Source organism: Megascapheus bottae, chromosome 2 (genome assembly GCF_031878675.1).
Source record: "Megascapheus bottae isolate mThoBot1 chromosome 2, mThoBot2.hap1, whole genome shotgun sequence".
Lineage (NCBI taxonomy): Eukaryota > Metazoa > Chordata > Mammalia > Rodentia > Geomyidae > Megascapheus > Megascapheus bottae.
The window spans coordinates 57,188,674-57,203,221 of record NC_143510.1 but is presented as its reverse complement, the minus strand read 5'-3'; the positions used below and the strand labels follow the sequence as shown (position 1 = coordinate 57,203,221).

The 14,548-nt window shown below is 43.2% G+C and overlaps 1 protein-coding gene across 6 annotated transcripts in view; it reads left to right on the top strand.

Moving 5' to 3' along the window:
• Window positions 1–1,907: 1,907 nt before the first annotated feature.
• Ppm1h (protein phosphatase, Mg2+/Mn2+ dependent 1H) overlaps window positions 1,908–14,548 on the top strand; it is a 199,276-nt gene continuing 186,635 nt past the window's right edge. For 2 of the 6 annotated variants that reach the window (XM_090327884.1, XM_090327891.1), the window contains exon 1: window positions 1,917–2,263. In XM_090327884.1, the coding sequence (XP_090184010.1) occupies window positions 2,019–2,263 (245 nt within the window). In that variant the 5' untranslated portion in view covers window positions 1,917–2,018. Of the gene's footprint in view, window positions 2,264–14,548 lie in introns of all 6 variants that reach the window. The other 4 variants (XM_090327901.1, XM_090327906.1, XM_090327907.1 and 1 more) reach the window with 4 other exon arrangements.

Below are 14,548 nucleotides of genomic sequence, written 5' to 3'. Positions count from 1 at the left end.
GTCTTACCATCAGATAGTGTGCTGCGTGCTCAACTACTGTAAATACATGAGCAGAGATTCCCTCACATAATTTATATTTTGATCAACCAAAGGTCCACATATCATTATTTAAAATCCTGACCCTGAGGTAGAAGGAGACAGACAAACACAGAGAGAAGAGCACTGGGAAATTTGAGGTTGGTATAGATGGAGGAAGAAGAGTGAGGGAAGAGGTGACACTGTTCAAGTTCATTTCACTCATCATGTGACATGTTAAATTGAAACCTCTTTGTACATAGATCTGAAGATACCTTTAAAAATGAAATCCTGAGCCCAATTGTACAATTAGAGGGAGAGGGGGAACGGAGATAAAATTACACTTCCATGAAAATTGGGGTATCTCACTGAACCTGTGTGAGTCGTCATTCCTTGGATAATCGTCTGGTACAGAGTCAATTGGAATATGTATTTGTGAAGAGGAAAACACCTTTTGATGAAGGGTAGTGGGTGCTGCAAAACACCCATTGGGGAGGTTTACCGAAGCTTCTCTTAAAGGCAAGAATTCCTTGGCTTCTGATTCCTCTCCAAGGTACTGACTTAGCCTCTTCTGACACCTGGCGGACTATTCCCTGCCCTCAACTCCAGAGGAATTGTTCAGTGTCTCCCTGCAAAGTTATACAGTCCTAGCAAAGGCAAACAGGATATATGTCCTATCCTACTTTTTATTTTTGCATATATATAGTTAAAAACCCAGTGAAGATAACATTTAACAAACGTTACCCTTCATAAATCACAATTATCATTCTGTTGGGTTTTAATATATGATCGCCAAAAAAATATAGTTGGGAAGATTTATTTTTTAACTTCCGTGTTTTAAGTGTCTGTCATAGATGTCTTCCGTTTTATCTGTTCCTTTGGTTAACTTTATACTTTTTTTTTGGTAAGAATAAATAAAACACGGCTGTACTACCTGTTTGACCCTGTAAAGGAGGCCAGCTTTGGAGAGAGAGAAGGGGGGGGGGGAAATGCATCTGTTCCTGTACTGAAGGAAAATAATAGATTCGCTAAACAAACGGGGAATATAAACTTGTTAAGCAACGCTAAAATAGCGTCTGTGATTTCCCTGAGAGCTTTTGTTCAAGTCTTCACTATGAGGCAGGCTTGCCTCTTCGTAGCAATAGGGTTTGGCGCCAGAGAGAGAAAAAAAATAAATGGAGAAGTCACGGGCCAGGTGCCGGGAAGGCTCTGCAGGGTCTCCCGAGGCCAAGTCCCTTCTCACACCAGGTGTTTGGTTCGGTGTTTTTGACTTGGAAGCTGCCGTCCCGTCCTGGATGCACCTGTCCGTCCACCCTCTCTCCCCCAAGCTCTCCAACTTTTCCTTTCCGGGTGGCCCAGGCAGGCTTCCCTGGGGAGCTGGAAATCCGGCCGCAAGGCGAAGGCCAGGCATCACGTGACAGCACCCCAACACCTGTGCGCACCCCTCCCTCCCCAGCCCGTTCCCCCTCCCCACCCCCACACCCGGAGCGCACTGCGCCCCCCTCCCCCGGCCGGGCCCACACTTCCTCTGCCGGCGGAGGTCACGATCGGGGGTGCCGGCTACGCCTGCAGGGGAGGGGCCGGGCCCGGGCCACCGCCGCCGCCGCGGGAGCCGGGGCAGCCTGATTATCACATGACTCGACGGCGGCTGTAGCCGTGGCAGCGGCGGCGGCGGCGGCGGCGGCGGCGGCGGCGGCGGGTCCTGGGGCGCGCGCGGTGGGCGCCGGGGGAGGTGGAGGTGGCGGCGGCCAGCGGGCTGCTCCCCTAGCACGCGGTGCCTCTCCGGCTCCGGCCCATGTCGCTGGCTGGCGGAAGTGTCGCGGGGGGAGGCGGCGGCGGCGGCGGCGGCGGCGGCGGCGACGCGGAGCAGGGGAGGCCGGGGCTCGGCCCCCTGCAGCACTGAGCCTGGGGAGCCGCAGCCTGCATGCCCCGCGCTGCGCGCCGCCGGACCGCCGCCACCGCCGCCTGCTGCTCGCCTCGCCGCGGCCGGGCGCCGGAGTAATATGCTCACTCGAGTGAAATCTGCCGTGGCCAATTTCATGGGCGGCATCATGGCTGGCAGCTCCGGCTCCGAGCACGGCGGTGGCGGCTGCGGAGGCTCCGACCTGCCGCTGCGCTTCCCCTACGGCCGGCCCGACTTCCTCGGGCTGTCACCCGACGAGGTGGAGTGCAGTGCCGACCACATCGCCCGGCCCATCCTCATCCTCAAGGAGACCCGCAGGCTGCCCTGGGCCACCGGCTACGCAGAGTGAGTGCGGCGCCCCCCTCTCCCACCCCGCCGCGGCGCCCCCAGGCTCCCGCCCCACTCCACCTCCCGGCCTCTGCCCGGCCTCGCGCCCGGGCTCCGGGGCTCCCGGCCTTCACCGATCGTTTCCTTCGCCTTTCCACTTCCCTTTCCCCTGCCTAGCCCAGGGACTCGGGGTTGAGGTGGGGAGGAGGAGGGGTGCCTTATGGCGGTGGACAGAGGGAGGGTCACAGGTTATACTGGTCCTGAATCTGTGGGTGACGACGCTTGGGGGAGAGGGGTGTCCAAAGCAAAAGTGGACTGAGCAGCTTTGCTGAAGTTGAAACACGGTAGGAAAAATCTGAGGTCTGTGCGACCACCCTCCCTCCTCACTCCGCCCACCCTCCCTCCCCACTCCACCCGCCCCCCCACACACACACCGGGTGAGGAGCGGCGGGGGCAGAGGCTTGGAGGAGCTGAGGCTGCGTCTGGAGGGGGTGATTCTGCTCCCCGGCGATGGCGGGGTTTGGGGACTCGTGACCCTGCAGTTTCCCCGACTTACAGCCTAGCTGTCCCTTGGCCTCGGGCGGATCGGGTAGTGGAATGCTGCGCGTCCGGAACGCGCCCCACGGTTTCCACCCCAATCCTAGGGGAGGGGGGGGGGCGGGAAAACTTACTCAGGTGTCTTCATTCTAATTCAGCATTTGGGGTCATCAGGTTTGGCGATTGAGTGAGCGTTTGAGTGCTTTGCTATTTTTTTTTTAACCTGATTGAGCTAGGCTGGTGGAGCGTGGACTGGAATTGAGAAGGGGAGCGGGGGGGGGGTGCAGATAAGATTGGGTCGCCCTCCCCTACTCCTAAGCTTCCTCTCCATTGACTACTAATAACCACCTTGTGAATGGTAGGATAAGTAACCGGGGCTCATCAACTGTTTTAAGCTTGACTAAATTAGAAAACTAGGAAAGGGTGATTTGGACCAGACTTCTAACCTTAACCGTGACCTGCGGGTACGAGGTGCACGCCGTACCCTGGTGCCTGGCACACCAGCCTCCTCCTTTCCCTTTAACCTTCTCCGCTTCTAATCTTAGCCCTCCCCACCCCGGGCATGGCTTAGCCTTTTGATTGGTCCATACGGGAACCAATCGGCTCTCCTTACTCCTAGGCGCCGGGATGCTGACCCGATTCTGGTGACAGGACACCCCGAAGTTGCAAGGCTCAGGGATGCTTCACAAGGCTAGAGATGGCTTGGCGGGCAGTCTGCCTGTATTCTCCAATCCTGTCTTTCTCTTTGCCCCATTCCGCACATGTCTTTCCCTAGGCGTGTGTGTTACTGGGTATAGACGCTTGGAGTGTGGGGAGACCAGACTAAGTGGGATGGGAGCTAAAACAGAAATAAGCAAACAAATAATAAAACCCCAGTGCCCAATAAGAAATCAGTGAGGAGACTGGAAAGAGTGAAGATGGCGTAGGGTAGCAAAGTAACTTCCAAAAGAAAGCTAAAAACAAAAATAAGCATCTGTGTAGGGAAAGACGTGATGCAGGGGGAGAAAAGGCCTGCTAAAACACACTAAGCACTTGGTGAGCCTGCGGGGGGTGGCGGGGAAGTGGTGTTTGAAAACCAATCCGGTCCTTTTGCAAGGCAAAATACAAAACCCCAAGTTTTCTCCTCTGTCCCTTAGTGGAGGGGGTAGAGGGTGCTTTGTACTGGAACAGTACGGATTTGTTGTCTTGTGCACTTGGCGCGAGAAGGTCGTTGGACTCACAGTGGGATAAAGATTCAGGCTAATAGTGACAAAGTTGTGCGAAGTGGGAAGATACTAAAAACACCGAGGACAGAAGATACACAGGTACAGTAATGACCAACTATATGCTGTCTGGATCTAGCATGGTAGAGAACGTTAAGGAATCTCAGATGGACAAACTAGGAAGGCAGAGAGCCTGCCTAATCCTTACTGAGCCTCAGTTTTCCTATCTCCAACGGGCTTATCATTTCCTAGACAGGAACATGAGAACTGTTTGATTGAAAACTAGAAAGACCATGGTAAAATGATTGATTTTCACAATTAGTTATGAAAGTAGTACATGCGTGTTGCAAAGACCACATAAAAATGTCAGCTCCTTTCCACTTCTCTCACCCTCTACCTAGTAGCCCAGTGTTTGGTGATTTGTGCTTTTGCAGACCATTTTGATGCCCCCATAAAAACATGTATTTATTCTCTTCCCCCAAAGATTCATACTAAGAATGTGCTTCTGTAACATTTTCTTAAAATGTCATGTAGACATTACTCTCATTCAATACATACAGAATTTCCTAGTTTTTAATGCACAAATGATAATCATAAATGCTAACATAGCTGGTTCTTACTCTTTACAGCTTACAGTGTTTTCAAGTTCATATTGTGTCATCTGATTTTTAGTACAGTTCTATGAAGTAAAGACTATCCTTTCCACTGGTGGATGTGGATTCAGTGGCTAAAGGTCTTGCCCTGGGGCATACACCTGTATTTTTTTTTTGCCAGTCTTGGGCTTGGGCCCAGGGCCTGAGCACTGTCTGTGGACTTTCTCAAGGCTAGAGCTCTACCACTTGAGTCTCAGCACCACTTCCAGCTTTTTTTCTATGTATGTGGTACCGAGGAATCGAACCCAGGTATTCGTGCATGCTAGGCAAGCACTCTACCACTAGGCCAAACTCCTGGCCCCAATACACCTGTATTTTCATCCAAGCAGTCCAACACTAGAGCCTGCAACTCCAAATCCCATTTCTCCGGTGTTGAATTATAATACAGTTGCCTGGACCCAGATTTGGCCAAAACATTGTCTTGACATCTGTTTCATCTCCTTCCTCTAATCATCTAGTGCACACTACCACTTTTGGGTTTTCTTCCTGCAAAGATATCCTTAGTCACCCAAATGGATGAAATAAGAAAAAGAAAAAAAGGAGAAGAGGGGCCAAGAGTTTGGCCTAGTGGGAGAGTGCTTGCCTAGCATGCACCAAGACCTGGGTTCAATTCCTCAGTACCACATACATAGAAAAAAAAAAACAGAATTGGTGCTGTTGCTCAAGTGGTAGGGCTCTAGCCTTGAGGAAACCCAAGGATATTCCCAGGCCCTGAGTTCAAGGCCCAGGACTGGCAAAAAAAAAAAAAAAAGGAGAAGAAACTCTGAGTGATCAGAAGTTGTCATCAGAAACACTGCCTTTCTTTCCCTGGGTTATCTAATATGAGGTAGAAATTCTCTGCCCTTTGTTCTAGAAGTTCCTGGAGGAAGATGAAATAAGAACATTGCTCTGAGAGTGGAGATAAGTGTGCTTTAATCAGAAAGGTTTTCCTTCCATGTCTAAGGCAGTCTAATTACTGAACCTTCCTCGGGACAAAGAGCTACCATCATTTGGTGACTGATTGAGAGACGAAAGTAAGAAGAGTGGCACTCTAATGTTGATGAACAAGCCCTTTATGAAGAGAAGGAGAAAATGTCTATTTTTAAATATGGATGTGAATCTCATTTTAGAAAAAGCATAGTAATGACCCTAACTATAAAAGTCTTCTTTTCCCCCTGTTACCTTTCTGGTAGAAGTATCTCTGGACAGGAGTACAAATAATAAGACTTTTATAGTCTAGTCTTCTCTCTTTTGCCTCATGCCTGTTGAACTTGCTTGCTTGACTGACACTGTACTGCTTGAACCATGCCTCCAGCCTTTTTTGCTGGTTAATTGGAAATAGAGTCTCTTGAACTTTTCTTGGGCTGGCTTTGAGCCATAATCCCCTGGAACTCAGCCTCCTGAGTAGCTAGGATTATAAATATGAACCACTGGCATTCAGCAGTATCCTCCTTTTATGCCTTTCCTTGAAATTAAGTTCAAATAAAATCACAGATATTTTTTGTGGTGGTGGGTTTGGCTTCATGGCCTTTTAATTGCTAGACAGGGGCTTTTACCTGATCAAATCTCCAGCCCTGTCTCCATACTGTTTTCTTATTGTCCTTTTGCCCAGATATGTGCCAGGACTATAGGCCTCCCATTTTATGCCTTCTTCCATAGCTGGGATGACAAGTGCATACCACCACACCCAGCTTCTTCCTTCCATAAAATGGATTTTTATTATTACTACTTTTTTGTTAGTTTCTGCTGGCCCTTCTAATCTGAGCCTCTTGAGTTGCTAGGATAACAGGCTGATACCACAAAACCAAGGACAGTAGTAAAATTTGGTTTTGTGTTTGTTGTTTTGGTCATAGCTTTATTGGTTTAGTGTTTCTGAGCAATTTTGAGTCTATAAAGGTTCTATGTCACACTGGGGAAGCAATCTGTATATTTTGTGTAACATTGTGATTACACCTGAAGGTCCCAAGACTTATGTGCACCTGCTGTTAAAGAAGACAGGATCTTATTCCTGTGTAAGCAATAGGGAAGACTTTATTTAAAATCTTCATAATGCTTAAGGTCAACCCTTGACAAGAAGGATAAATAGCCACAGAGCAGAAGTGAGGGGTTCAGTGGATAGAAAGTTACTAAGTTACATCACTCATGCTAAACTGAACTGACCTAGCAAGCTTAGGCTGAAAGCTAAAGACGTGTGTGTGTGTGTGTGTATGTATATATATACACATATGTATACACATGTATATATGTATGTATATATACATATACACACACATATATATGTATATATATATATCAAAGGCAAAGGGTAAAGGACTTGATTAGAAATCAAGGTTAGAGAATTCCTTCTGAACGGACTTTGCAAGATTCTTGGTAAAAAACTGCAGAAGTGATTTTGATTTGCATTTCTTTTATGGCCAGAGATGTTGAGCATTTCTTCATGTGTCTATAAGCCATTCTTATTTCCTCTTCAGAGAAGTCTCTCTTTATTTAACCCATCTTTTAATGGGTTGGTTGTTTCTTTGTTTTGGAGAGATTCAATTTTTTTTAGCTGTAGATATATATTTAGATATGAGACCTTTGTCTATTGTACGGGTAGTGAAGATCTTCTCCCTCTCTGTGGGCTAGCTACAGTTTAATGCAGTCCCTCACTCCAGTTCGAATGGCCATGATCAAGAAAGCTAATAACAACAGATGCTGACAGGGATGTTGGCAGGAATGTGAACTCATTCAACCACTATTGAAAGCAGTTTGGTGATTCCTCAAAAGAGTAAACATAGAGCTCCCCTGTGACCCAGCAATTCCACTACTTGACATTTACCCAATTGTTCAGAAACAAGAACATACTAAATTCACTAGCACAACAATGTTCATTGCAGCACTATTTACCATGGCAAAGATATGGAACCAACCCAGATGTCCCTCAGTTGATGAGTGGATCAACAAGATGTGGTATTTATACACAATGGAATTCTATGCTGCCATCAGAAAGAATGGCATGTAAGGAAATGGAAAGACTTGGAAAAATCATATTAAGTGAAGTAAGTCAGACCCAAAGGAACATAGGCTCAGTGGTTTCCCTCATTTATAATAATTAGTGCACATCTAGGACTCTCCTAACAGAGGATTACAATATTGCAAAACCTTGGTACATAAGGTATATAGGATGAGACTAAATGAAAGGATCTCTAGGATATGGAAACAAGAGCTTTATCTTGTGTGATGGTTGTTCTTATTGTACTATGTTATTTCTCTTCTGTTTTTTTTTCTTTGCCCTTTGGTTAATCTCATATTGTTACTGTATCTGACTTTGTTACCTGGTATATTGTATATACGTTTATTTGTTTATTTGAAATAGGGAAGGGAAGGGGGAAAACAAGATGATTGGGAGGGGGTGGGAGGATGGAAATGAGGACAAAAACATAAGAAGTGGTATCAGTGTGTGAGAAGAAATGCACCTACTATTTGGCAAATGTAACTATAACCCCTCTATATATTACCCCAACAATAAAAATAAAATAAAAATGAAAATACTGCAGAAGTCCCCAGAATGGGTGTGAGGGTATGTGGCCTAGTGGAGAAAAGACAACTTAAGGAACGTTTGGTCAAGGAAAATGGGGAGGAGGAGGGGAGAGAGGGGGAAGGAGGTTACAGATGTTCAGCCATGCTTTGATTCTTATTTATAGGTATTTATGTATCTTATTTATATGTATTCTTATTTATATATGATCTGCGATTGACTGGGTTCCATGCTGACCATGGGAAAAGCACAAATTGCTGGGCCAAAATGAAAAAAATAAAGCTGAAATAACCTAATTTTGTAAATGCAGAGACAAAAAAAAACAACAAGAAAAAAACTGTTATTTTACAGTTTTCACTAAGCTTTCGGTTTAGATTTCCAGTAGATACTTTTTCTTTAGCCCAGTGACTTTATGCTACTAAATTCTTCTCATGTTAATTTAAAACTTAAGTTTAAGACTTTTGACATCCTCAGTTGAGGAAAACCGGCAGCATTTGGGTTCTCCTCTGTGTGTGTGTGGAAAGGAGCACTCTAGACTGGACGTTTGCAATGCTGGCTTGTTTGATGAGCTGTATATAACTTAACATTCAGGTCAGTGAGGGTTTTATGTGGAATCAGATCAGAAAGTATCTCTTTACTTTGCCCCTGTTTAATTAATCAGTTGAAACTATGTTTAAAGCATGAATCATTTTCAGCTGGGCCCAGACAAGTGCATGCTATCCAAGAAGTACTTGATTTAATAAAGACTTCAGAATGTTGTGCTGGGAAGTGCTCCTGAGAGTTGGGACATCACTGCATGGTGTTTTTTCTTTTCTCAAAAGAAAGATCACACACCATAAATATCAGGGGAAATCAAGGCACTTGTTATGTTGCTCTTTTTCTGGTGTAGTCAGATCAGTTGAGTCTTCTAAAACAGCATTTTCTTTCTTTTCTTTCTTCTTTCTCTTTGTGCTAGCATTAAGACTTGAATTCAAGACCTGGGCACTATCTCTTGGCTTCTTTTTTTCTCTCTCAAGGTTATGTTTGTAATGCTTGAGCCATAGATCTACTTTTGGCTTTTTGATTGTTCATTGGAGATAGAAGTTTCACAGACTTTTCTGCCTTGCCTGGCTTCCAACCTTGATCTTCAAATCTCAGCTTTCTTAGTTATCTAGATGACAGGCATTGGCCACCAGTGCCCAGCTGAGAATCCATTTTATAATGTGTTTTTCAACACCTCTTACCTAAGCTTTTTTTTTTCTTAAAAAAAAGTCCATTTTTAAAGGGGATTTCTTTCTTTTTTTCAGATTAGTAGATTGGCAGCACAAAGTGCAGTGTGGGTTTACTGGTCTTTAGTAGTATGTAGTATGTGTATAGGGTATGTGTGTGTGTTCATCGATGACTTCACAAGCCAGGCCTAATGGAGATTTCGGGGTGGTGGGGTAATTAATCATCGTGGAGTGGGAGGCAGACAGAGAGATAATTAATTGCCTAACTGAGAGGCCAAAGTGGCTTGTGCACTCTACTGGCCTACCAGGGGGTTGAAAATAGATGTTTAAGTTTAAAAAATGATGCTTCTTTACCATGTGACCTTTTTCATATAAGAAGAAAGAAACCTCAAGTGATGGATTGATTTTTTTAAATAAAAAATGCAGCAAATTATGGAATTACTATAAGTATCCTGGTGTGGTGTATTAATAGTCATTTTGTGCCTTTTCAAAAAGGCGAGCATTAACAAATTAGATTCCAAGCATACAGCTGGCAAAAATAAAAGCTGGCATGTAAATGTTTACTGGGAAGCAAATTTGAAGGTATGGTGACTACAGAGGAGAGGCTGTGAGGGGACTGAGGCTGAGAAATCAAAAATGATAACACAAAAAGGGTTATTAGGGCTGGAAGTTTGGCCTAGTGGTAGAGTGCTTGCCCAGCATGCACAAAGACCCAGGTTCAGTTCATCGGTACCACATACATAGCAAAAAAAGGAAGTGGTGCTGAGGCTCAAGTGGTAGAGCTCTACTCTTGAGAAAGTCCAAGGACAGTGCTCAGGCCCTGAGCTCAAGCCCAGGACTGGCAAAAAAAAAAAAGGATTATTAGTGTTTGAGGGTTTTACGTAGTCTTAAGTAAAAATAAATATAAAAATAAATTAATGGGGGGAGGAAAAATGGGAGAAAAAACATGGGAAGGGATATCAGTATTCAAGAAATAACATACCCGTGACCTGAAGAATGTAACTATAACCCCAACAATAAAATATAATTAAAAAAATAAAAGGAATAAACATAAAAATAGATATCATACTTTGTTGTAAATAAATAGCCTGTGAGGATTAACTAGGAAATGTATTTGAGTTGGATGTTTAATGGCTCCTGCCTACAATCACAGCTACTCAGGAAACTGAAATCTTAGAATCACATTTGGAATCCAGCTAAGGCAGAAAAGTTTGAGAGAATTTCATCTCCAACTAACAACCTGCAAAGCTGTAAGTGGAGATGTGGTTTAAGTAGTAGAGTGCCAGTTTGTGGGGGAGGTCTTTATTTTTTTTTCTGTGGGTCTTGCAGCATGAATTCGGCCTGGGCACTGTCCCTAAGCTCTTCAGCTCAAGGTTACCACCCTACCCTTGAGCCAAGTCCCATTTCCTGTTTTCTAGAGGTTAATTGAAGAGTCTCCGGTCCTTTTGTGCCCGGTCAGGCTTTGAACCTGGATCATCAGATCTCAGCCTCCTGAGTAGCTAGGATTAAAGGCATGAGCCACTGCACCTGGCTAGAGTGCCAGTTTTGAGAGAAAAGGCCAAGTAAGAGCACTAGACCCTGAGTTTAGGCCCCAGTCCTGGCAGAAAACACACATACACACACACATTTGGAGGGTTCAGTCCATGCTCAGGTTGTCAAATTGACTTTGGCCTGTGAGCAGCATAGTACATCATAATAGGAGTTCTAACAGAAGATACCTGTTCACCTCATGGTGGCCAGTAAGCGCGGGGGTGGGGGGCGAGTGGGGAGTTGAGAAAGAGAAAAACAGAGAAGAGGGTATGAAATCTCCTCTAAGGGCACATCCCCAATGATCTAACTTCCTCCCCTAGATCTTGAAATCCTAAAAAAACTTCACTTCTCCCAGTAGAGCCACAGAGTAGTGAACAGTGCTTTGACACATGGCCTTAGGAACATTGGACTCTTAGTTGTGTTAGTACATGCTGTGGATTCCTGAATTTTCTCTGTTTAAAAAAAATTAGTCAGACATATCATTAACTCTGAGGCAGTAGGATTGGTCAAATGATAATATTAAACTGGTAACATTACAGCCAAAACCAAGGCATTAGCCACTATTGACTTTGAGCTCTTACTGCCAACAGCCTCTTTTTTTTTGTTAGCTCCAATCCTCCAATATTTAAAGTAGTCTATACTGCTCTCTTTTTTTTTATTGTAATTAGTAAAAGGGTTACATGGTATTTGCCAGATAGAAGGTGCATTAATTCACATACATTGATACCCTTTCACATGTCTTGGTACCCATTTCCCTCCCCCCCCCCACATCCCCCACCCGTCTTGGTTTTCCCCCCTTCCCTATCAAATTTCAAATATCCAAATACAAATAAATTCAATATATCAGATAACAAAGTGAGATACTATACCAATATGAGATAACCAAGGGACAACTGCTCCCTTTTTTATATTCTTGTTTGGAATCTGCCAATAGGCTTGACTTTTGTACTACCTTTGGGTTTCAACCCAGGTTTGCTCAGATTCATGTGGACATTGTTTTATTTGAGATTCAAATACACAGAGCTTTCCACAAGCACATTACAATGACTGTTTCCTTGTTGAAAACTGTTTTAATAGTTTTATTTTCTTGCTTTCCAAAGTGCTTCTTGTTGCCTAATAGGTCTGATGCTTGTCAGCTGCAAGTTTAATTAAACTCGTGCTGAGAATATTTTTCTAGCAGAGTTTGACCCTTGGGCAAAAATTTTTCTTGTAAAAAATGTCATTCATAACTGAATGTGAAGAATTTAAGAATATCTTTAAATGCCTACTAACCTGTCAAAACTAGAGGAAAGCATTGAGTACTAGAAATGTACTTAACGTTTTCTTCATTACAGGTTTGTTCATTGTAGTCACTTCAGATTCTCATAAGCACTATAAAGGACATAAACATTATACATAAATTTTATCATAATTTGAATTGATAATGTCTGTGTGTCTATCAGTATATATTTATTTGCAAATTGAGTTAATTGTATCTATTCATCGGTAGCTTTTTCACTTCAGAGAAATAGTGTACTCTATTAATAATTTCTTAAATTGTTTTTTTGTTGTTGTGTGTGTTTGTTTTTTGTCTTGAGATACAGGCAGGGTCTGACCTAGCCTGACCTAAAACTCATGATCCCAATGCCTCATCCTTTAAGATTATTAGCATGAGCTATAATACTTGGCCTTTACTATCATTTTTAGTAGTTGCATTGCATTCTGATTATAGCTACAGCATATTTTTTTACCTTATAATTTTTCACTACTAAAACCAATCCCTTTTCTTGGAATTCATTTTTATAAAATATTATTTCATAATATTTTATGAAATAAGTATTGAGCACATAAGTATTGACCCTTTGTCAACCACTCCCATACATATCTTCCTTTGGCCTTGGTGTGTGAACATCTTGAATCCTTTGTAATTTATCATGTCCCAGTGTGTGTGTGTGTGTGTGTGTGTGTGTGTGTGTGTGTGTGTGTGTGTGCTCCCATCACATTTTCTTAATCCATTCATCCACCAAGGGGCATCTGGGTTGGTTCCATCTCTTGGCTATGGTAAATGTGCTGTTTTTGTTTTCTTTTTCTCTGTCTTGTTTGTATTTGGGAGGGTAGGTTGGGGCACAGACAAGGTGTAACAAAAGCAAACATACAACAGTGGTACTCACTAGACACGATGTGGAAAGTGAACTACACATCTTATGGTGAGGAATGGAGGGAAAGCCTGGGAGGGAAGGGGGACATGGTTCAAAAAAACTCATTACCTAATTTACCTAACTGTAACCCCTCTGTATATCACCTCTACAATAACAATAAATAAAATGAAAATAAAATAATAAAATACAATTAAAAACAATAGCAATCCCTGGAGTAATAATAAATGTAATAATAATAATAATAAATGTAATAAATGTAGCATTTCTGAAGCCTTAGGTTTGGTCTCTGACATACATAAATATATCATAGTCATGGATGAATGAATAAGTGATTGAATAAATAAACAAGTAAATAACATTCCTGGGATACACAGACTTACAGATATGCCCTGCTTATGTCATAATTTGAAAGTGATGTCTTAGTAGGAATAATAGTCAAATGGGGATTTTAAGAAATATGATGTTTTATTTGAAAAGCCTTCTCGAATGAGTAATTTGTTGAGCTGTGCCTAACTGATGTGAAAAACACTACTAGTTCATGATAGCATTTAAGACTGCATTTTGAATTTTAGAGAAATGTTCTTTAAGGCTCTGAAGTACAGCCCAACAATTCTTCAGGACTACAGGAACTTCGTGGCTTTCATGTAGTCACTGCCATCTCTTATTTCCATTGTTTTAACTTTTAACAAATAATCCTGAGTGAGACACGTGCATAGCCACAGGTTCCTGAACTCCCCCAATACTTACAAATAGAGCTGTCTATACTACGGCACAAATAATGCGCCCGCTGAAAGAGTGGATATATAATGAAGTTCTTTCCATTTCAAATGAAGGAAAGTTCATCTTTGTTCTAAAGCTGATTTAATATGACCTGTTTTGTACCTGGGAGAGTAACAGTCCCCACTATTCCTACACATTTCTACTCCATCTGGAAATGAATGTTTGTTGGCAGCTTTGGTATGCTCAGCACCTGGTTTGCCCTGTGGGGGAAACAAATATGTCAAGCTTTCCAACTTTGTTGTAGGAAGGAAGCATGTAAGAATGGATGGTGCTGTGCAAAGGAGATTTCTTGGTACACAAGAATGAGAGAAACCCACTGACATTTCTGAACATGGGCTCGGTCATGAACCCATATTCTCTGGCCTTTAACCAATTTTTTCCTCTCTGCCTTATTCTTTCCTTTGTGTGGTTTTATTTTTTTTAACTGAAGCAATATACAGCCATCCCTTTTTATCCATGGTTCTGTGGTTTTAGTTTACCCGTGGTCAACTACAATTCAAAAATATGAAATGGAAAATTCCAAGGAAATGCACCTTTCCGAATAGTGTGATGAGATCTCACCCAGTCCCATCCACTCTGTGAATCCCTTTATCCAGTGTATACACACTATCGGTGCTACTCTACTTAGTTTTGGTCATCAGATGCATAATATCAAACACAGTGAACACAGTGCTTATATTCAAGTATCTCTTCTATAGTAGCCTGAGCATTACCTCAGTCCATTCACCTTATCACATTGGCTTTGCATCCTCTTTCCTC